The 24083-nt window shown below is 41.9% G+C and overlaps 3 protein-coding genes across 3 annotated transcripts; all 3 read left to right on the plus strand.

Annotated features, from left to right (window-relative positions):
* Positions 1 to 681: 681 nt before the first annotated feature.
* zgc:172136 (uncharacterized protein LOC566376 homolog) lies at positions 682 to 6729 on the plus strand. Its single transcript, XM_053332995.1, has 13 exons — positions 682 to 759; positions 897 to 987; positions 2552 to 2631; positions 2826 to 2902; positions 3072 to 3267; positions 3415 to 3570; positions 4073 to 4138; positions 4707 to 4775; positions 4882 to 5056; positions 5502 to 5783; positions 5934 to 6059; positions 6197 to 6264; positions 6365 to 6729. Exons 1-13 carry the CDS (start codon positions 682 to 684, stop codon positions 6653 to 6655), a joined length of 1755 nt encoding a protein of 584 aa, XP_053188970.1. The 3' UTR covers positions 6656 to 6729.
* A 1037-nt stretch (positions 6730 to 7766) lies between these two features.
* On the plus strand, positions 7767 to 19640 carry tarbp1 (TAR (HIV-1) RNA binding protein 1). Its single transcript, XM_053332928.1, has 29 exons — positions 7767 to 8804; positions 8891 to 8988; positions 9089 to 9158; positions 9491 to 9639; positions 9763 to 9815; positions 9918 to 10015; positions 10093 to 10228; positions 10321 to 10417; positions 10714 to 10803; positions 10903 to 11050; positions 11155 to 11418; positions 12012 to 12109; positions 12197 to 12355; positions 12455 to 12681; positions 12786 to 13029; positions 13130 to 13318; positions 13440 to 13639; positions 13716 to 13787; positions 13909 to 14029; positions 14281 to 14391; positions 14563 to 14712; positions 14809 to 14895; positions 14993 to 15198; positions 15292 to 15373; positions 15486 to 15657; positions 15748 to 15933; positions 16493 to 16617; positions 17292 to 17428; positions 19063 to 19640. The coding sequence occupies exons 1-29, from the start codon at positions 7865 to 7867 to the stop codon at positions 19241 to 19243; spliced, it is 4890 nt and encodes a 1629-aa protein (XP_053188903.1). The 5' UTR covers positions 7767 to 7864; the 3' UTR covers positions 19244 to 19640.
* Positions 19641 to 19961: 321 nt separating this feature from the next.
* Positions 19962 to 22859, plus strand: LOC128372539 (5-hydroxytryptamine receptor 1D). Its single transcript, XM_053332635.1, has 3 exons — positions 19962 to 20124; positions 21266 to 21426; positions 21543 to 22859. Exons 1-3 carry the CDS (start codon positions 19962 to 19964, stop codon positions 22857 to 22859), a joined length of 1641 nt encoding a protein of 546 aa, XP_053188610.1.
* Positions 22860 to 24083: the final 1224 nt, after the last annotated feature.

The following is a 24083-nucleotide window of genomic DNA, read 5'->3' on the forward strand; positions in this document are numbered from 1 at the left end:
TTTGTTTTTTGATGTTCTTCTGTCTATTTAGGATTACAAAGTCTGATTTTTATTTTTACATTGTGTTTTGCTGTATTTAGTGTTAAAATAGATGAGCTATGTACTAAATGTACATTTATTATGTATGCAGTTGCTTTGGGTCAAGATACCCTTTAAGGTACCTCATATTGTTTAGCTGTCTTATTCACTTGTTGGTTGATACATGGGGAAGATAAGTGTGATGATAATAATTTGACTTCCAGCCCTCCTCTATAGAGGACAGGGTTTGTTGAATTAATCTTGGAGGTGGGATGATGGGAAATCCATGTACTTATGTCTGAGGAGATTTTTGTTTTGACTGATTTGACAACATGATAAGGCAGCATTGAAGAGCATCAACGTTAAACATACATGCTAAGCAATATATACTCAAAAGTTTAATTAAAGAAGGTCTGATCTCTTGAGTCTCTTGCAGTTCACTATCAGGTCTTCATAATCTATTGTAAATCCTGTTCTGCTTTCTTCATCATTCACATTGAAATGTTGTCTTTGCCTCTCTCACTCTGATGTCATATCTTTGTTTAGATACAATATGGACAAACTGCCCTGGACCAGATAAGAATTGAAGGAGAGAGAGTGGAAGAGGAGACTGAAGCAGTTTAACAGAGAGAGAGAATACTTATCAGACACACACAAGACATCATGTCCACCTCGATAAAGCAGGAGAGGACCATTTGTGTTCTCCTCCCCAACAAAGACCAGCTGGACATCACTGTCGGGGTGGGCCTTTAATATGTTCCTAGCTGTCATCAAGATGTGTCTTAACAGAAACAGATGCTTAAAGTTGCATTCATCACAGCAAAGTTTTTGCAAATTGTGATTTAATATTGAATACTCTGTTTTTTCACCTGCTCCAGCCAAAGTCCACAGGGCAGGATGTTTGCAACCGTGTGGCAGAGCTTCTTGGAATCAAGGAGCTGCACTTCTTTGGCCTCACAGTGGTGAAGGGTAAGTTCACTCCTCATTGGTCCCTCAGCCTCTGAACCTTAAAGGACTGTTCACACTAGACTATACAGCAGTATCATCACAAGGCTGAAAAATAGTATCCTAGTGTAGGAGGTATGTTGATTGGGATGTGGAAATGAGATAGTAAACAAGAGTAGAGCTACAATGATTAGTCAATTGAAAGAAGAATACATGGCAATTTTAGTAATTGATGAATCAAATTAAAGGTCGGTGATTTTTTTTTTTTTTTTCAATCAAAAGAACCACAAATAATCATCTGGCTCCCTTCTTTAAATGTGATTATTTTCTATTTTCTATTATTATATTGTATCGCAAACAGAATATGATTGGGTTTTGGACAACATATGAAGATGTCATCTTGGGATGTGGGGAATTATGGGGCTGTTTTTTCCATTCCTTTTCTGGACATTTATACCCCAAACAATGAAACAAAATGATGATAATAATGAAATCAATTGCTAGTTGCAGCCCTAAACAAAGAGCACCATGTCAGTCAGTAATTGCAAAGCATTGCTATTCTATTTATGGCACATGTTTACATAATATTGTTGTCGAAAATGTTTTCTGCCAAAAGGCTTTTTCATTAAAACTAAGAAAATGTCATTCTGTCCTCCCAGTCTGCATAATTAAATGGTGTAATCCACTTTAGCCAGCGAGCAAAGTTCTGAACTTTGTGTTTCTTCGCGTTCTTGTTCTCTTTCTTTGTATAAATATGTTGAAATGCCTTGGTAATCTTGTGTGGCTCACCTCTTGAACAAGCAGCCTTTTGTTTTTGTGGTGTTGGTTCAGCGATCACTTAGGCCTGGATTCCTGCAATATTAACTTCATTAAGCCTGGAATGCACACTTGCATTCCTCCTCTTCACTGAGGGGAGGGATGGATTGATGATGGGAAGAGGAGGGTGGGAGTGGATGGAAAAGAGGTAGGGGGACTCATCATGACACAGGCCAGCTTACTCACTTTTTACTCAAAGGCTTCAGTGAGGGATGAGAGGTGATGGAGTTGGAGTGAATCATAGTGGGAATTGGACAGGCTGAAAAGAAAGATGGATGGTTAGAGTTGTGAAATAGCTCAGCAAGCATGATTTGGCTATGCAAAGTTGAACAAAAGAGATAAGGTGGATCAAATACAAAATGCCCATGTCATGACTCACAGGACCAGGCACAGAGTGATACAACATCCTCATTCACAGCAATGGTTGAAAACAGGTTTTAACCCTCTACTGAAACAAAAATCTAATTTGATTTGATAAAACAACAATAACTTTGGATAAATAATAATATTAAGGGGATATGGAGGATAAATAAATAAATCTCTGGATAAAAACTGCATGCATCCTTCTATCACTTAACCTACGTAGCTACATTAACATTAGCATTGTTGTCCTTAGTTTCCGAGTAGCCTCGTTCACAAACGGAAGAACAAGGGCTTTTTTCTTTCACCCTAATTAATCCCATTGTTGGGCAAATTTTACGCTTGGTTGCATTATTGTTTTGTTTGGTTGCTGACAGTCTGCTTGTTTCCTGATTGTCTTTCTTCATCCCAGACAATGAGCACATCTTTTTAGACATGGAGGAGAAATTGACCAAGTACTTTCCTAAGGAATGGAAGCAAGATTCATCAAAGGTAATGCAGCATGTGGCGAAGGGTTGCAAATGTTAATCATGTACTTTGCTTTGACCCACTCTTCAAACTGCTAGACATGCCAGTTAAATGTCAGACACAGTTCAGTGGCCTACATGTCTCAACTTCTCATTTAACATGACAAAAAGATGCTAGTACACACAGGACTACTCTAATATGCCCCTTTCATCATACAGGGATCACAGAAGAGGCCCCTGCCTATGGTGCTCTTCCTCAAAGTCCAGTACTACGTGGAGAATGGTAGACTCATCTGGTATGTCCCTCTACATATGTTCTCTTCTTGACAAGCTTACTTTTTCATGTTATTGCTGTTGTACTTCTGATTTTCTCTATCCATCTTTGTCCTCCTCACTTCCTCACTGACATCTTTCTGTGCCCCTCCTACCACTTTTGTGTGCGTGTGTGTGTGTGCCTGGTACCAGTGAACGAAAGGCACGGCATCTATACTATTCTGACCTGCGGGAACGGGTGCTGCGGTCTGAATGTCGTCAGCAGGAGGAGGTGTACTTCCAGCTGGCAGGTTACGCCCTGCAGGCTGACCTCGGTGACCACCAGCAGACAAGGGCGGATACAGAGATCACCCCTTACTTTGAACCCAAGGAATACTTTCCTCCATGGGTAGGTGTCACTTTAAGACAGCAGCACTTAACAACACTTTTAAACAATCTTGATCTTTAAAATTCTGATTCCCGTGTCATTATTAGATGTTTAAGTTTTGAGGTAAGGTTGTACTCTCTGGCTACAACATGTATTTTCCTTCTACAGATTATAGCCAAGCGGGGAGTGAACTATCTCCTATGCCATGGGCCTAAGGTGCATCAGGAGCTTTGGGGCATGTCTTCTCGTGATGCCACCCTGCTCTTCATCAGGGAGTCATGTCGACTGGAGGATGTACCCGTCACATATTACAGACTTCAAAAGGTCATGAGTCAACTTGTTTTTCAGTGTGATTCATGTCAGTTTGGTTGAATTTAACTTTTGTAGCTGATACCATATTTCATAATTAATTGAACTACGTAAAATAAGGATGATTGTTTACACTGTTGGATGATTGAATTTGTATGAGCTCATTTTTAATCTGGAGCCATTCCAGGTGTATTTCTCACTGACTGAAATGCCATCTCACCCTACACAAATACAGCTTGGCTTCATTTCAGCTGTGCTGGACAAATGACTATGGGGGAGTTATGTAACCTTCCATCTATTCCAGTTTATTGTCCTCCCCATTTCAAAATCACTCATCTCCTGAGTGATATTTTGAAGGCTGGCCCATCCATTGCGTAATGTGCTATCACTTTTAATTTGTTGTCAGCAGCAGCCCAGTGTTTCCCAGTGAGAAAGGAGAGGAGCTTAACAGTGGGATAGCTTTCTTATCTGAAGTGCTCAGATGTTTCTCTGACATCTCATCATTCATTTTGTCCAGGACAAAAAGGCGGAGAAAGGAACGGCATTGCTTGGACTGACCCTGCGAGGAATGCAGGTTTATCAGGTGCGTGCATGTGCGAGTGTGTTATTAATGCACGGTGTGTACGTCAACACATACGTCCACACAAGAGTGAATCTGCGTTTGCTCAAAGATTCAGTCTGTGTATCTGTAGTCCTATAAAACCTCTGACTAGACGTGTGAGGAATGTGTGGGATTGCCACCAACAGCAGTGCATCAGGAGATAGGAGCTGTCTGCTATGCCCGTCAGTTGTTTGATCTGTCCATCAGGGGCCATCTGGGGGGGATTAGGGCTCCAGGCCTGGCTGATTAAAGAGCCAACAGACCGTGAGATGCCTTGAGAAGCCCATGGCCTCTTCGCCAAGTCCAGATGTCTTCTTTGAACAAAAAGACTATTGATTATTAATCTGTACTTTTCAAATATAGCAAAGTAGATTACTCATTCATTATTGCTTTTTTCCAGACACAATGCCAGTCATCAATACACAGTGCAATATGCCAAAAGATGATGATGATGATGATGATGATGATGATGATGATGATGATGATAACTTATAAGCATTTGAATCGTTATTTCTCCTCAACGATCTGCTTGTGTTGTGTATATTCATAGGAAGTGAGCAACGTGCGACAGCTGCTGTATGACTTCCCCTGGGCAAATGTGGGACGTCTCACCTTTCTGGTAAGCACACTGTTCTTTTTCATTCACTGTTAAGATTAAGTGGATTGTGGTTAATTATTTAATAAGCATTGGCTATGCACACTGTATATTTTGTTTTCCTATTCAGGGTAAGAAATTTGAGATCCAGCCAGATGGCTTACCATCAGCCAGGAAGCTCATTTACTACACCGGGTCATCGTTCCGCTCTCGCCACCTCCTCCTGCACCTGAGCAGCAGCCATCGTGTCTACCGCAGCCTCAAGCCTGCCCTCAAACACCTACGCCTGCTGGAGGAGAGTGAAGGTAGGGAGGGAGGGAGGGAAGGAGGGAGGAGTACAGTACAGTACAAGGACAACATTAGTATCAGGGGCAATTACAGCTTTTCTGAGGGCAGCTTGTACCCTGGAAAACACTGGATATAAAATTCATCACTTAAAAATATGCACAAAATATCAGAAGATTCATTTAATTTGTAATTGAGATTTTTAAATATTTATAAGATGAAAAGACAATTCTTGCCTCAGTTGAAAGTATTTTGGATTAAAGGGCTTCCATTGAAGCATGTCCACCATTTTAAATTAAGACACTGACAACCGCTGTATCAACTTCCAATGTATCAAGGCTATTATTCTTGATGTGTATTCAGTTCTTTCTGTCCACTTCAGCTTTAGATGCAAGGAACATCTTTACTTCTTCTTTATTTCTTTACTTATGCACATAGTTTTTTTTTTACATTTTCTTTCTTTAGAGAAAAAGCGTTATAGAGAGTCCTACATCAGTGATGAGCTGGACTTGGACCCCCAAGGCAGTGAAAGCAGCCCTGGTTTGTCCCGACACTCCACCAGCAGCTCTGGCATTGAGGCTGACACCCGCCAGCACAGCATCTCCACAGAGATGGCCTCCATGGAGGAGGAAGTTCAATGTCAGGCTGAGAAGCATTTCCGCTCAGTAGCCAGCCACGGCAGCTCCTGTACCTCTGGATTTGATGCAGGCAGTAAAGTTCAATTAGAAGATGAGTGGCAAGAGGAAGGTGAGAGGATTTTTATACTGAAACATTTGCACATGAAATTGTATCTATCCCTTATTCCACCGATTTGTGCTTTATCTGCATCTACAGAGAATATTTTAACAGGGCTTATGAGTTATTTTTGATACAGTTCTTTATTCAAATCTTTTCCAGCAATCAAGACTAATGTCGGGAAGGAAGATCTTGTGGATGATCCTGATGAGATGTTCCAGTTGGCTGATCTTCTTGAGGGTGTATCAGTGGATTGCTCAGAACTCTCCTCAGAGACTCCAACATTAGGTATGAAGAATTGGATTGTTAATGATAACAGTATTTAATTTGTTCTTCTTACATCCAGTGACAACAGTTTGCTTGTTTTGCCAAAAGGTGTTTGCTCTCATCTTTGTCAGACTTGACCTATAAAATGTGCTCTACAGAGAATGTGTGTCACCCAGACAGTGATGATGATCTCAGAAACTTAAGGAGCAACGATACATTACAACAGGTTTGTCTTTGTTTCTGTCACTTCCTGCATTTCTTTGCTTTCCTTGGATATATCCGTCATATTGTTTTAACTTTCAGTTTACCTCCTGTCCCCGTGTTAGATGCTGAACTCTAGGGCACAAGTATGTGTGGATCGGCACAGCCACAGTCTAGATGATGTCCGTCTGTTCCCACCACCAACACCCCTGGGAAGAACACTGCCACCTGATTCCTCCCACAGCTATACCTTTGGGCTCCCGGACGCCTCAAAAAACACAAAGACCCCCGTGGATAATGGTTATTACCCCCTTTTGCACTGCCAAGCCAAACCTTCCTTCTATGGTCGCAGGTCTACCAACTGCCTCTCCCTGGACCTGTTAGGGGATGAACAGTTCCTGGAATACATACTTTGATTACATGAAGCGCAGGGTCCACAAATTCGCCTGTTGTTGATGTACAGTGTAACTCAAATCAAAGGTTGCCAACATACCATGCCATGTGTTGCCATGTGTTGCCATGTGTGCACTTCAAATTGCAGAGAGACATTTTTGAAAATGATGGGACCCCTCATTTCTCTAGTATGTTTACCATTTTATTAGAAAGTTGTGGATTAGATAACAGAGACCTAATCCAACAACATTTTAGTCAGCAAACAGAGCATATTTATTGATGTTATTGTATATTGTGTACATACTATTTGCACTATTTTATTACAGTTCAACTTCTCCAAACAAACACATTTGTTATCGGTTTTATTGTCTTTTGTAAAAAGTCTAAATAGGTTGATGCTGAGGACAAAATATGACTAACATTTTCAAAAGTTTTAAAAGGAGGTCATGTTTTATAATATACTCTATTTTTGTACAGTTGCTCTGTCATGGTTTTCCTATTAGTCTGCCGCTGCGATGTAGCTACCGATGTGGAAAATTGAACCTCTTTAAAGCTGGTAATGCATTCATCCAAAGCTCTCCCATTCTATATTGTCATCTCGCTTTCATAATTACTACAGAAAAGTATTATGTGTAAAGCGCTATTTCTGTAACCATTAAGTGTACAATGAATGTGCAGTATTTTTGTATTATGTAACCCTCAAACAAAGAGCCTCTCAGACATAATTTTCACTGATTTTTAAATGATAATTGGTCTGCAGAAAAACTGATTTAGCCAATATGAGCTCACTTGGGAAGAATGTCCATCATTAAACACAGAAAAAAAGTTTTTCTCAATGCCAATAATGTATGAACAACCGACTTATTTTACAAGCTGAACAATTCATTTTTATCTAAAGCACTGAGTTGTTTTTTTTATTATAGTGAAAATAAATTCCTTATGCCACTCAATGAAACCAGGTGTTTGGTCTCTTTGTTCATTTTTACATTTTACATGTGATATCCACTATTGTTTGTGGTTTTATTCATCGGCACAAACTACTGTATGAGTGTACTATACCTTTATTATCATTCACACTTCTCGCGAGAGTTGAAGGTTACGTTTGCGGAAGTTTACATCCCGTTAAGTAAAAAACGTGTGGCTCATGGCAGCTGAATAGTATTGGGGGAGAAAGGCTGGATTCGGGCTATCCTTTAACTTGCTCACCCCTGTCAGTGTGGAGACTACCTACAATGAATTCCGTCTTGATTCACGCAGTCTTATCCAGCTCTCCTGACTACGATGTTTTATTTAAGTCTCTATCCTGGCCGGCTGGGTCGTGGCCAGAGACTGAGCGGACTGAGGCGCTGACAGCTTTCATTGAAGGACTCGGAGAGCTTCTGTCCAACTCGAAAACGACTTATTTTACAGATGAGAAAAAACGACGTATTAAAGATCAAATCGAGGCAGTCATTTGGACGCAGGGTCTGCCTCTACTCGCTAGAATATCAGCAGAATCTGAAAGTGTGCGATGCAGGGAGAGCACCGCCGCTGCCTGCCGTCTTCTGAGTGTCTGTGTCCCGCTGTGCGACGCTGCTGTAGCGGGGCGAGTGGCTCAGTCCGCCCTGCCGTCGCTCCAGCTTTCAGAGGAGGAGCTACCCGGTGTGGGAAGACTCAGTGTGGAGGTTGCCAGTGAAGTAATAGCTGCTGTTATACCTTCTCTATTAGGGGATGAAAAGCTCACAGTAACCACCTTGTCAACTGCCTTGTCCTGTATCAAAACTCAACCTGATGCATTGGTATCCAAAATCACTGTCCGGCTTCTCTTGACCCTCCTGAGTTGCTGCAGCAGTGAGAGGCTTGGCAGCATTCTCAGGTTGATCCTGGGTGATCTGTGCAGCTGGCACTCCACTGACCGCACACCCGCAGTAACTGAGCGGGGACTGCTGTGTTTAACCGCCCTGTCAGACCACCTGCTCAAATCTCATGGTCTGCAATCCTCCTCATCTTCCTCATCTTCCTCATCCTCTGTGCCCGACCCTCGTCTGTCCGTCCAGTTCTGGAGGATGGTTCAGGATGGGCTGACCCACAGAGACAGCGTGTCACGTAAGAGGGCGTTATACCTGCTGAAAAGGTGTGTTGCCCTGTCAGAGGAGCAGGGAGTGGACTGTCCCCTCCCTCCATCAGAGGAAGGTAAAATATTCACATTTTCCAACACTTTGTAAAAGTTCACTTGTGTTGTATGGTCTGATTCCTCACTGCTCTTGACATTGTTGCAGATGAGACCTTGTTCAAATGGGCCCCAGACAAGAGCAAGTTGCTTAGGGAGTTCTGGGAGGATTATGCGCTGGTGATGGAGACTTTGGAGGAAAATCAGGTAGAAAATCCCATCTGAGTGTTTATCTTACAGCTGTTTCAGTGTTGGGCATCATGGTGCAGCTCAATGGGACTGATTGTGTTTTCTTCTCCCTCTACAGATTCATGTTGTCCAGCCAGTGCTGAACAGAATAGATACGTTGATTCAGACAACAGCAAATGATTGTCAAGGTAATAACATACATAAGCTTACGTCACTTTGGGCAGGTATTTTATAGACCAAATTAAGGAAACAGTCATCAGATCTGACCAATAATAGTTAGTTGCAGCCATAATTTATTCAGACATTTGTAGCTCTGGATGTTGGAGTTTATGACACTTTTGATTGTCTTTTAATGTTTTGTAAGAATAGTTTTCATTGAATTAAAAAAAACCAAAAAAAACAACTCTTGTAGGCAGTATTTTTAAGCTCTGCTCCACTTTCAAACTCAGTAGAAAACAATGTTTAGTGCCTAGCCTGGTTTCTGCCATTTTTTCTTAAAATCTCTGTCTTGTATTTTCAGGTCAGGGCCTTTTCCACCCCTCCTGGCTGCTGTGTGTGTATCAGCGGATGTTCCACAGTGAGAATAAATCCTTAATGAAAGAGGGAGTGTGTCACCTGTTGGAGCTGCAGGTCCTCCAGCAGCCGGCCTTTGCATTGGCTTTTTCTCAGGTGCAGGCTCATACACATTTCATTAAGCTTGATTAAGTGTAGGTTTTTTCATTTATTTTCATTAACATCTCCCAAAGTGACATGTGTGGATCACCGTTTTGTTTCTGTTACTTTGCTTCTTAGTTTGTCATTGGCCCCTTTATGGATGTTCTGTCTGAAACATCGCTCTTCCACAAGTGAGGGTCTAAAATCAATACACTAAGCAAAATAATGAAAGTACAAGTGTAAAAGGTGTTTTTGCACCAGCTCTACCTAACTCAGTTTCTCTTTATATTCAGGGCAGCTGGCCAGAGTGTCGGAGATTGTCCCGAGCTGGCGGTTAAACTCCAAGTTTTCATGACCAAGTTCTTCAACAGCCTGCCATCAGAACACAGAGGTACCGAGACAAAGCTCTGGCTCACTTCTCATGGCTGAAATGCCCGTCTGTCTCTCACTGTTGTGTTTGCTTTTTAGGCCCTGTGTTGCTGCAGCTGATCCAGCAGCTGGGCTCCAAAAACTGGTGCGCAGTACCTCTCCTCTTCGTCTCTGAGGCCCTGTCGAAACTCTCTCCAGGTCCACTGCTGGGGGTTGACGGGCTCACTGCTCTCAGGTGATGCAACTTTGTGTTTACAGTCAGATAGATTGCATCGTAGTCTGTAATGTTTGATATGAATGCAGTTTTTTTTCTGTGGGATGTTACAGGGAGGTGCTGTGCTGCACCATGATCACTCATCAAGTCCTCCTGAGGGGTGCTGCCCAGTGCTTCTTACTGAAGAGCGCCCTCTGTCTCATAGATGTGGTAAGACATGATGAATGATGCACATGATGAACATATTGTACTGGACAATATTGTTAATGGCTCTTAATTAACGCTCATAATGTTTTGGGTTTTTTTTTTTCTTGAGACTGTATAAGATGTTAAACTTTATGGTCATGTCCAAGTAGGGCTGCAATGATTAGGGTTAGGGTTGGGTTAGGGTTAGGAGTTGTAGGGCTGTTGACTTGCATCGTTTGTTACTGTGATGCTGTCCACCCTCTATGCATTCATACAGCTTTAAAAGTTGAGTACAATAACATTTGAACATATCTTTTCAGAGCACAGTGACCATAGATGATGTTTTTAGTGTCCTGATGCATTTCCGAGCAGATGAATCACTGTGCAGAGGGACGCAGCTTTGGAATCAGGTGCACTCATCACAGAGACATTTGACACAGCAGTCTACTGAACCATGTCAAAATGGCACATTAGAGAGTTTGTACTAAATGCTTTCTATCCTGCTGCAGTTGTGCACCTGGCTATCAGACAATGAAGTCAATTTCAAACCCAGGATCATGGCTGGAGATTGTACTCTTGCTACCACAAACAAGGAAACTGTAAGAGCCTATCTTCAAGCTGAAATATACACTTATCTCAAAGTCCCAGCCAGCACAGGTATGCCTAAAGTGATGTGAATTAAATGAAAGTGAATGATTCTGTTTATAGTGTTTAGTTTCTATTTCATAGACTTAGATTAAGTCAGTTGTCTTTCCCTCCAGGTCAGGCAGAGGGAATACCTGACTCCAGAGAGGCTGACAAGTTGTCCAGGTCCACTCTGCTGTATGTGGACATGGAGAGTCGAGCTGAAGCAGAGGTCGGTAACGTCTTGGAGTCATTACTGTCTCCGCTGCTGGACACTCTGAGCAGAGTTAGCACCAATATTTACTTGCCTGTGCGTAAGAGTGACAAGAGCCTGCAGCTCATGCTCCGACTGTTCCAGCTTGGAGGATCACCATGTCATCTGCATGGTGGAGAAGAGCAAGGTTTGTAATGATAACAGTGAATTATTATTATAGCTGTCAGGTCCACCCTCATGCATATCTGCAGTGGATACAGTATTAACACAGTTGTTTGAATTACTTAAATATTCTTGGTATGGAATGAATAGCTGATACAATCAATGATAATAAATACAAATCAGCGATGAATTGGGCTCCATTGTGGAAATATGATTCAGCATTGTTAATACAGACTAGTACTGAGCAGCCATATGTGAGTTTATTTTTAAACTTTGGCTCTCCCACACTGGTCAAGTAGACCCTATGATAATGAAATGAATAATTAATTGTGAAGCACAGTACTGTATTCCCTCTTCTATGTTATGTGTTGTTGTATGATGTGTCAATGTACCATTTGTACTCTTTGTTGCTGCTGTTGTGTTTCTATGTCTATCTTGTATAAGTGTAAAAGTGTAAATAGAAAAAAGACATTTTGATCATCAAAAAATTGATCATAATTGTATCATGAAAACACATGACACATAATTAATTTCTCTAACGACCTCAGGGAACATTCAAAGTTATCGAGAGACTCAGCAATTTGCCGCATTCATCTCTTTTCTTTCTGCTCTTCACAGTGGATAAAGTGATGGCTGCCATGAAAAAACTATGTTTTAAACTTGTTGATCCAATCCACGAGTTTATCTTGAGACGGCTGTGTGGGGAGCTACAGGAGGTAACCAGCAAGTAAAGCAAGTCACCATCACTCCAATTAGCCCCTACTGGCCATCTCTGATGTATACATGTGTTGTTTTTTTTAAAGCTGGTTGACGTGGAGCGGGCAGAGCTGTATCTGTGTGTCCTGACTCAGCTGGCAATCATGTACAATTCTACACCTCAGCACATCAATAAAATTCAGCAGACCTATTTCCCTAAACTCATCAAGTACAGCCTCAAGGTCCTGAAAGAACCGAGCCAGCAGGTACTAAAATAGCAGGTACCCCAGTCATCCGGCAGGAATTTAACCTAAAATCTGTTTTTCTGCCAGATTATTCATCACTGATTTGTTTTCCATTGGCAGGTCCCCTCTGTGGCAAACCAAGTGACTAGAGCGGTTGCCATGGCATCCCTGGCCATGGCGTGTGGTCTTGTGGAGCAGCAAGGGATTGACATGCAATCAGAGACCTTTTCTGTTCTCAAATCACTGAATGAGTTCTTCTACAACACAGTTTCATCTTCCTCACAAAGTCAGTCATCTCTGGGATATTTCAATAGACGTCTGCTGAAACCACAGACAGACAATTCAAGGTCAGTTAAAGTTTGTCAAGTTGTCAAGAATAATACTCAGAATGTAAATACACAATGTCTTTGCTGTAGCCTGGTATGATAACGCATCACATTTTTTTCTTTAGTGAAGTAGGAGTGCAAGGTACTGTGCTACAGGAATGGGGACGGACAGCTGCCCATTTCATGCGGGACCAGTGGATTTGCCTGAGCTTTCTGATAAAGGCTGTTGGGATTCCTGAGTCTGTAGAGACCTCCAGAGTCAATGAGACCCTCCATGCTGCCCTGAGCTGCAGTGTGGAGGCCCTGGCTCTGCTGCCCAGCGACCTGGTGCTGCCTGTGCTCACTTTCATGGAGACAGTGCTGCCACAAGTGAGTCTCTATGTGTCTTCTGTTTCTAACACAAATCATTTTTGAGAGATTATCTGATAAATTTTTGATTACATGTATTGTGGTGATATTTTGATCACAGTTAGTGCATGATGAGGAGGCCCTCTGTGTGGAGGCTGTGACTCTCAGCTGGCAGCTGGTGCAGGGGCTGAGCACTAATGCCCATGACTTCTGGCCAGCTCTGAAAGGCTTCATCTCCATGGCTTTCCACCATAAACTGCTCAAGCTGACAGACACTCATGCTCCAATGCTCACAGCAGCCATGAAACAGGTGATGATACAAAAAAAAAAAGCTTGTCGATCTCAGCAGGATGAGTATGCTGATTTTCATTTTTAACATACACTTTATGTAATCTGTGCAAACATGCAGGTGTTCTGTGACTATTTTGTAGATTGCCACTGAGCTGATGGAGCTGTCCGAGTCCAAGAGTGGAGTGTTTAGTGTGCTGCTTCAGCACTGCTGTCAGACGTGGCTGCCAACAACCCTTGGCGGTGGGGACCAGGCTGACACCAACTTTTCTAGTGTTTTCAGCCACATCAACATTCTCACAGAGGCTTGTGTCTACGGACCAGTATTCAGGAGAGATCAGCGGTAACTGACAGCATTTCAATGGTTTGTTCAAACTCTTCCTCAGATCTACTGTTTATTTACTGACTATCTTCCAAAGGCTCATCCAGGATGTCCAAACATATGTGGAGCAACTGGGTGAAGAATGTCCGGCTAATGTCGTGGTCGCAAGGTGAGCTCTTTGTTCTAATATTGATCTCCATCTTGGCTGTGATATAAAATAATGCCACTAGGTGTCTCTCTTGCTATAAAAATGTTTTCCCAGTTGAACCACTATCTTTTTTTCCCCCTAGTGATAATAGGGACGACCAATTGCCCCGCACATGTGCAATGGCTTTCCTCAGTCGCTTGGATTCTTCGAACCCGCTGCATGAAAGACTAATGGAGGATCTAGTTATCAGTCTGTTAAAAAAGGTGGGCTATAGATAATGCTATACTTATAAAATAATGTAATTATTACATTAACCTATGCTCCACTGTTGACATTTTATATTGCAACCTAAAACATATCTTAACCCCTCCTCTAATGTTCTAACCCCCAATTTAAAAGAACAGAGCTAAAGATGAGTCAGGCTCTGATTTGCAAACAAAAAGAAATTTGGGCAATATTTGACACCATTTTCCGTTATCTCTCTACTCCTCCCACCTTTACCCCTTCTCTCCAGGATAATACCATATCAAAGTCAAAAGTTCGTTACTATAGCAACTCCCTGCAACATCGTGTCAAAAACAGAGTGTGGCAAACGCTGCTTCTGTTGCTGCCCAAACTTAGAGAGGTAAGACAATGACAATCACTTACAGTCACACAGGAAATAACCACTCAGAGAATAACTCTGTGTTTGTGTGTGTGTGTGTGTGTGTGTGTGTGTGTGTGTGTGTGTGTGTGTGTGTGTGTGTGTGTGTGTGTGTGTGTGTGTGTGTGTGTGTGTGTGTGTGTGTGTGTTTAGGAGTTTGTCACCACTTTACTGAAGGGCGTTTTTGAGGCTGGATTCTGCAGTAACCAGGCCTCAGTCAAATACCTGATTGAGTGGATGATGATTCTGATCCTTATGCAGTATCCACAGCACATAGACAGCTTTTGGGCCTGTTTCAACATGGTGAGCTCCTACTCTGGACACACTGGACAGAAAATGCTGTTTCTGAACAAAATTAAGCAGTTAACTTCATGGCCAATTCCTTTGCTTTTTCTGCAGGATCACGAACGAACCAAGACAAGCATCTGCACCTTCCTGTCAGTCCTGGTGCATTTCAGTGTCATCATTCCTCTTCTTAAGGATCAGGTAGTGCACTTTGATATATATTTTTTCTCCACTCAAACATTATTATTTTTGTATCGCCTCTCAGTAACTACATGATGTCTCTCCCTGTGTGTTAAAGACAGCGCAGTTGCGTAAAGCACTAGATGTCATCTTGCAGTGGTGTTTCAACCATAACTTCAGTGTGCGGCTGTACGCCTTACTGGCCCTGAAGAGAGTGTGGAGCTTGGTAGAAGTCCGGGGAGAGGAGGCGGCCGATGATTTCAGGGGGCTGTCTACTGTGATCAAGGCCTGTCTGAACCAGGCTGAGGCCATGCAGAACACTGGGTGAGAGCAGAACAGCTACAACAGTTGTAAAAAAGCTTGTTATAGTATGGTAATGTGTTTATTTTAGAACATATCTGCTGCCTCACCCTTCAGAAATGCCAACAAGAACTGGATTAGGATTCAAGAGCACTTCTTCTTTGGTGCCTTTCATCCCATCAGGGATTACAGTGCTGAGGTGATTTAATATATTTCTACTGAACAGATGAAGCATGCTAACTTTTGTAATCCTTAAAAAACACTGTAATAACAACCGCTACTTTCTTTCTTTGCACATTTTTCCTTCCTAGACTATCTTCTGTACTTTTCCCAGTCTGTCAGAGGTGGCTGATGACGAGTGGATTCCTCCCTGGAAGTTTGAGAAACTGTCGTGTTTCTCTGAAAGTCCATCTTTTCCTTTGAGGAATCCTGCACCTGACCTGAGCCAGCACAAGTCTGGAGACTGGATCCAGCAAGACAAAGGTACACAAGCGGTAGAACTACCTCATACAACGAGAATACATTCATCCTGCCTCATCTCTGATTGAGTGGTCACAATGTTGTACCTCCCAGGTGAACAGGATAAGGAGGAGCGCTGGGCCGAGGTGCAGAAGAAGATCACACCCTGGAGGTTGGGGATCCAGGAACAGGAGCCAGAGCTTCAGCTGGTGCCACAACAGAGAGCAGCTCGACTGGGCAAACTGCATGGTGCCCTGCTGGTGGTCGCCTCACTTATCGATAAACCCACCAATTTAGGAGGTCAACAAACTAAAATCCCATCATAATCATCATACTCTTCAATGATTTGTCTGTGAATATCTCCTTTATTCATGTGATATTGTGAATAACTCACATTACAGGCTCATTTTTTGGTTTTAACAGTTCTGATCTGAGCAAAAAGGTCAAACACAGCTGCTACTAAACCACTTGAGCCCTTATCGTAGTTTATACAGGGAATGTACAGCTTTCATCACAGATATTCCTATTTTATGTTCTCTGCAAGTGCACTCCAGTGTTGTTGTCTCAGATGATAAGGGCCTGAATCAATCAGAATTTGTTTATAGAGGAAAAGACCCATTTTAAAAACTAATATTGGTACAGTATAATGTAAGAGAGAACATTAGCTTGGCCAGTCTGTAAATATTTTACCTGAAATATCTCTCTCTTTTGCATGCTCTTTTTTTTACCTGCCTGTGCCCACAATGATGGACTCTGGCCATTTTCTGCTAAATTATCACTGCTATGGTGATTTCATGGCAATACCTTGCTCACATTTAGACAGATCTCATTTGTCCTTATTTGTTTGTTGTGCGTCTAGGTCTATGCAGGACCTGCGAGATCTTCGGTGCCAGTGCTCTGGTTCTGGATAACCTCCGCCACATCAGTGACAAACACTTTCAGTCCCTGAGTGTCTCGTCTGAGCTGTGGCTTCCTCTGCTGGAGGTGAAGTCCATGAACACCTGATGGTTTCATTAACAAATTCCACCTTTTCTGAAGTGTGCCTTGATGGTGATTTAAAAGGCTTAAAGAGATGCATGTTTGGGAGGGGATTTGTTTCTGCTTGATTGACAGGAGCGCATTTTACTTAGATGTTTGGATTTTATGTTGCCTGTTCCAATTCAGCCTCAGACAGATTCCTCCTTTGTCCCCCAGTTTGGTTTTTATTGCCAATAGCAGCTTGGATGGGAAGGAGCAATAGACCAAAACCGAAGGCTTAAATAATGGTCAATTTTATTTATTAATTTTATGTAAACTATCCAACAACAAAGCACAAAGCTCTCTGAACCTTTGTGTTACCCTGGTGTTTGCATTCACCGTATGGAGGAGAAAAACACATGTGGGTTTGAAAAATGGTATAATGTGACAGCCCGCAGCAGATTTCCGCACCAGCAGCTCAGTGTGAGTGAAATCCTTAAACAGCCAACCATAATACTCCTGAGTCATAGGTGTGAAAGGAGATTAAAAGGCTTTTCACATGTGCTGACTGTGCTTACTTTTCACCTTGAAAAAGGAGTTTTCAAATGTGTCCTTCCTGATTGTATTTTATCTTTTTTTATTGTTGTAATTGTCACAAAAATAATGTCTAAGATCATAAATTGTATCTGTTTGCCCTTCAGGTGAAGCCGTTGGAGCTCACTGACTTCCTGCAGTTGAAGAAGAGTGAGGGGTACTGTATTGTTGGAGTGGAGCAGACAGCCAACAGTCAGAGCCTCCAGGATTACCAGTTTCCTGAGAAGACTCTCCTACTTCTAGGGTATGACAGAATTAAATTTTCTCTCATGCAGTCAACTTAAGTCAAAGCACAAAAACACTCCAATTCCAGTCCTCTCTTTCTCTGTAGTCACCTTCACACAAGCTATAACATGAATGCATGCAATCCTCTTCCTTCCTGTGCCCTTGAGACTCTCACTTGGATAAAGGTGTTAGCTGACGAGGCTATTTAATGTTATCTCACCGGTTTAGAGTGTTTCCCTGCGGGGCCTGCTCCTCTCCTCACCATCATGTCGGGGCATGCTGGGCTGTAATTGGCTCTCCCTTAGGAGAATAGCACAGGAAATAAATCACATGAATGATGACAGCAGCAGGAAAACCTTAACCCTCTTCTAGTATAGTTTGAGTTGTGACGCTGCCCAGTGGCTTTCATCAGGGTTCAATGGCACGCACATTTTCATTACACTCAAAAATTAACATAATTATAACCTTGTACAGTTTGTGATAGTTATATGATTCACTCTCCTTCATGAATGTATGCTGCAGCTCTGCAGCTGGCTAGGCAGAGAGGGAGAGAATAATACTTACCGTGTCTGTGTAGGTGTCCTGTTTTGTTTTACCCTGTTCAGTCACAGAGGTGTAAGCAGTGCTGTTAGCTTAAACCCACTGTGTATGAGCTGAATCCTGAGTGCTTTCACTGCTGCGTACTCGCCAGCACAGCATGGCACCGGCTCTAATCTTTCATCAGGTCACTATTATCTCACCCAGTTGCACTCAAGATAAATGTAGCTCATCAAATCACGCTGTCTCGCTGTGTGGCACCCTCTGTGGACTCACTGAACACCAAACTCATTACCTCTTGATATTTGCTTTGCAGGACTCATATTGCTTGATCTCATAAACGCAGTTGATTACAGTTTGAATGGCTTTTGGACTTTATTCATGCGTCATCTGTATAAAAAATGTATTCCTCATAATTACAAGGACTTGAGAAGATTAAGGATTAACTGATTTGGCCGTTCATCATAATAGTTCTTAAATTAAATCAACTACGGAGCATCATTATCCCAAATGAAAGCTGGAATTAAAAACATCACACATCTGATGTAATAGAGCAGATAGTTTGTGGTCAATCCTCCTTTCAGTTTTTATAAATACATTTAGACAACACAATAGTGTCCCCTGCTACTGAATAGGCAGAGTAAATTACCCTTTCTGAGGTTGTCTCTATTTCAAGTTTCTTGTCACCTGTGTTGATCTGACTTCTCTTCGCTAAGCTGTATCTTCCTGACAAGAAAACAACTATAATTTTTGCCAGTGTACTGCAAGCTTCAAAATGGTCACATAAAAAAGAATAGGCTGATATTTTAGGAAACACATTTTTTCACTTTCTAGCTGAAAACTGGATGAAAAGATTGATACTCTCATGCCTGTATGCTAAATATGCAATGGTAGCTGGAGCCAGTTAGCTTAGCGTAGCACAGATACTTGAAACAGGGGGAAGTGTGTTTACCAAAGAAGCAAACCAATTCTTTTTTTATTATAAGCATAACATCTATGAATTGTATTATCACAAACATACATGCACCAAAGTTGTGAATTTTTTATTTTAAAGTTTCAGACAAATATAGACTTGTAACCTTCGTAAGTATATTGTGCTTCACTTTCCCTTCACAGCAATGAACGAGAAGGTATTCCCGCCAACTTACTCCAGCTGTTGGACGTGTGTGTGGAGATCCCTCAACAAGGGGTGATCCGCTCACTCAACGTGCACGTGAGCGCTGCACTGCTGATCTGGGAATACACTCGGCAACATCTTATCTCAAGCTCAAGTGAAGTCAACTCAAAACACAGCTGAAACAGAAAGCAGCCAGTGCAGCATTGACTTGACACCTGACCTCCAGCTGTCGACCTTCCTTTCTCATCTAATGGAGCATGTGTGAAAAGTGTCTGAATGTAAACTTCAGCTTCTGTACATGACAAGATTTTCATCTGGTCTGCGGTGTGCTGTTGTGGTGCCTTAACGAGAAACATGAATAGAGATCAGCACAGGATATTATCTAAATATTTCCCTGGGCATGCTGTTATATTAATGGAGACAATCTCTGTATGGGCAAAGCAGCAGACAACTGAAATGTTCCCCTCTGATGAGGAAGTGTGTTGTTTAGGTGAGCAATTAGTTTTTGCCTTACAGCTTGGGAACTGGACTATAATATCCATACCCAGACATCCATTTGAGCAGTGATTTAATGAAGGTTGTGATTAGATTGTTTTTATTGCTTTATACATTTTAAATAAATAAAAGTTGGACAATGCAAACTTTTTGTATGTGCTTTTCTTATTATGGTTTAAGAGAGGCCATTAACAAAAGGAAAGAAGTGAATGGGTTAAATGAGTTACAGGTGTTCACAGATCCTCCTTCCCGCCACTCCCCTTATGAGAAACAGGTGGTTCACATGGAGACAGTCTGGACCAGATGGAGTGCATTTGATCACGCTTCTCTTATTTTCCAGTAAGTAGGCTAAGGCTTGCACATTGCGCATCATGTGAGGACAGTTTAAGTGTTTTAGAGGGACATGGATGGCCTGGATGGCGGCTGGTCAGGGCCCAAGCCACTTCTGCAGGCAGCAGCTGCAGACAACTCGAGTTGGCCAGAGGGTGCAGGTCTCATTATGTCTCCACGCACCAAGCTGGTCCTGGAGATCCTGATGGTGCTGATGTGTCTGGGTGCTGTAACAGGTAGGTGCTGTTGACATTATATATATATATATATATATATATATATATATATATTTGTTTTCATTTAACAAAACCTGACCTTTATTGTTCAGTTCTAATTTATACTAATTTATCCAAAAGGACATCTTACATTTGTTGAATGTTGCTTATATATAAAAGGTTGTTTGTACAGTATTTCTTTCTTCCAGCGCATTATTGGTAATTCACGTAACTAACAGTGATCATATTCAATTTCTATCTTTCATAATTTTAGATACATTCTCCTGTAAACCAACCTGTAATATTTTTTATAAAGAAAACATACTAAACTTATAAATGTCTGGTAACACTCACAAGACACACCCTTTACACAATAGTGTTGTAATTAATGTCTTTAATGTCTAATAATAATTATTTACTAATGCATAAAGCTTTAATAAGAGCTATCAGGTTGTAAATGCTCCCTTTGGTATACAAATATTACACATGAATGACTTATTCTTAAAAACTGTATAATTGGACGCATAATATAATAAATACAATACAACTTCTTTCTGAAGGATGATTTACTGGGAGATGGTACCTTTTTTAAGTTTTAAACCTCTGTGTAGCATGAATTTCAGATGATGAAGTGTGTGAAGCTGAGATTAAAGGGTTTCACTCAAATTACAATAAATTAGAAAATAAAATAGTAAAGAAAAAACATTTTGTAGGATTGTCCAGAAGTCCAGCATATAAGACACAAGAATGGACATACTGTATTTGGAAAGTGAGCTGTTAATTCTTCTAATATAATACTCTCACAAAAACATCAGTCACATTTCAAAACCTGACCATTAAAACCAGAACTATCTAAAAGTCCAGATAAGCTAGATGTAAAGTGTGCAAATGTGATGTTTTGCATTTTGGAAAAAAATGACACTTTAAATCAAGTAAGATTTATTAACATAGATAAAATATACTTGCCTACTGTATTTAAATCAAACAAGAACATTACAAACTGCCCATAACTGTCTGAATTGAGTATAGTTAAATACTGGTTTACTTTTACTACTGTGAAGCTTTTTATCTCTTTTGGTGGTGATGGACAGCATGCTTGTGTGGTGTCATCCAATCAGTCTGACCTCTATGTCATTGTGTGTTGTTGTATTTTTGTGTATAGGTAATATACTTGTCATTGTTATTGTTGCCACAACCAAGACTTTTCACTCGGTGACATCAGTGCTGATCATGAACCTGGCCATCAGTGACCTCCTGGTTGGCGTTGGAGTAATGCCATTTGTTGCTTTGTCCATCATGAACCGTGGATGGGTGGACTGTACTGTATGTCACCTCTTTCTGAAACATAAAATCACAGCTTTATTGTCACATTTCCTTTGGCCCACTAGTGATGATGTTCTGCTTCATACTGATGTGTTGCTCCCTCTCCTATCCAACAGGACCTCTGTTTATACGTGGGTTACACATCTTCTGTGTACTGTACAGCCTCTGTACTGACACTGGCTGCTATTGCCCTCGATCGCTACCACTCCATCATAGACTGCCTGCGCTACAGCTCCCGCTGCACCCTGTGGAGGACTTGTGCTGTGGTCCTGTGGATCTGGCTTCAGGCACTGGCCACCAGTTGTCCTCCCTTGCTGGGCTGGAGCTCTGTCAGCTATGTGGTTCCCATGTACAGCTGTGCTGTCAACTGGGCCAGCAGTCCCAGCTACACAGCTTTCATGGCTGTCCTCTCCTATGCCATGCCAGCTGTGGTCATCCTCTTCTGCTACGTTAACATTGTCAAGGTGGCCCGCAGTCACGCCAGAAGGATTCATACTTTGGAGGACTCTGTCCAACGCAGCAGGAATCCAAGCTCTGCCTTCCCTCCTGGTGATTCATCTCAACAGCACTGTGGGAGCCTTCACAGCCCCTCGACACTGATCAGTCATATAAGTGGACAGTTTGTTTCTGAGGTCAGTAGTGAGGAAAGAAATTATCACAACACTGCTCTCCCTGATTCTACTATAGAGCAGAGTAACCCTTCATCCAGACGTCTGTTCTCGTTCCTGGCTCAGAGCACCTCCCAGCCACCCCTGCAGAACTCCCAGCAGCACCACAGTCACCACGGAGTGGTGCGTCTCTTTCTGGTTATCTCAGCTTTCTTCCTGTGCTGGACACCTTACATAGGAGTTGCTCTGGTTCAAGCCACAGAAACTGCTATCTCAGGCCAATCCAGCCTTGTTCCGCCCTCTGCTGTTACCTTCTCCTATTGGCTGGTGTTGCTGAACTCTGACATCAATCCTCTGCTCTACGCCCTGCTTAGTAAGCGTTTCCAGAGTGCTCTACAGGTACTGAGACAAAAAATGAGAGCCCACCTTGGGAGTGTGGTAGGCAGGGGAGGGGATGTCAGAGTGGAGGCTGATGATGGCCGGACCAGCGACCCCTGCACTCTGATCACCACCCATCGGGGTCCATCCTCCAGCTCTGAGAGTTCAACATGTGATGACTCTAAATATTGCTCCTCAGTTTTCACTGTTAGCAGGAACTTTAAACCTCATTCTGATGAACATCTGTGTAAAGTGTGTCACCCAGAAAGTACCACCGCATCCCACATATGGCAAGACTCTAGTGGTGACAGGAGGGTGAACTGCCTGCAGGTCCCCTCTAGGCTACAGGAGGGCAGCAGACTACCTTTCTCTGCTCTGACCAAGGAGCGACAGGCTACTTTCTTCTATGGACAGATTACAGTGAGAGTGGAGCATGATGTTTGTTAGTCTTCTCCAGGTGCTATTGCAAGAAAATGTCTACCAGCGGAATTCAGATATTTCTTACTTTCATACATTTAACCACAGCTGGTTTGCAACATTGAACATTAAACTTATGGATATAAAATAGATTTATAGCTCAAATCTTTTTTAACATATTTGCTATCTTGTGATGACAGCAGGCGAAGAACTACATGGACAAAGTTAAGAAGAAAACAAACCTGGACAATGAAATGTATTGAAAAGAAATATTTTATATAGTACAAGTGATTACACTTGAAGACACCCAACAGTAGATCTAATAAACCCATCATTTATTCACACTCTAAATATTTCTTCCTCAAATGTGATAATCATATGTTGCATCTCAGTGTAAAAATCATCATTCCTTACAAAGGTTTACGTTTATGTCTAGCAATAATTCCAGAGGAATACAATATTATTATTTATTGTCATAGAGAATGACAATGGGAAACAGTGCTAATGTACCCTATTGCAAAACAAAGAAAAGGCAGTGAAGTGGACTTGTCAACTGCTTGTACAGTATGTGCATGCTCATCCTGTAGATGTCACTCACAGTACCCTCGGGTTAGTCAGCAACCAAGGCAAAAATATAAAAGAAAAGGCTGTTATGATGCGACAAGAGATCGCTCCCAAAAAGAATAGCAACTTGGTTAGATGAGTACAAGAGGGGTAGTATTAACAGTCTCTCTGCAGCAGTCTGCGGTGGCACTGTAAAAAACAGATAGCACATAGCGAGCATGTGTGGTCGAGTGATGTTCATACATTCACAACAAGGCAGGTTCCACCAATCACTTTACAAGGCGCGTGCCTCCATTGCTGTCAGGCTCATCTCCGTTGTAAAATTGCCTCAGAAATGTAATAAATGAAGACAGGTACAGAAAGACTTTTTTTTTTGACTTGACAAATGTGAGCCATTGTGTCAACACACCTCTCCTAGAGCCACAGTGAGACAGTTTCCATCTACTGTCTATTATTGTTTCCCAAAATAAATGTTTAACTGATGATTGCTGCAGATTTGTATGTGTGCATATCAGTCTAGAAAGCTAAATGTGAGGGATTCAAAAGGAGACTAAGTGTTAGCTATGTTTGATGTTCAAAGTGGTTAAAAGGGGAATTCCAGGTTTCCTTAAGCCTATTTGCCTTTTTTATGAGCTGTTAATGCTTTCAGTCCATACAAAGATTGGGTTGCCTGGAGTATTATTTGTGAAA

Source organism: Scomber japonicus, chromosome 14 (assembly GCF_027409825.1).
Source record: "Scomber japonicus isolate fScoJap1 chromosome 14, fScoJap1.pri, whole genome shotgun sequence".
Taxonomy (NCBI): Eukaryota; Metazoa; Chordata; class Actinopteri; order Scombriformes; family Scombridae; genus Scomber; species Scomber japonicus.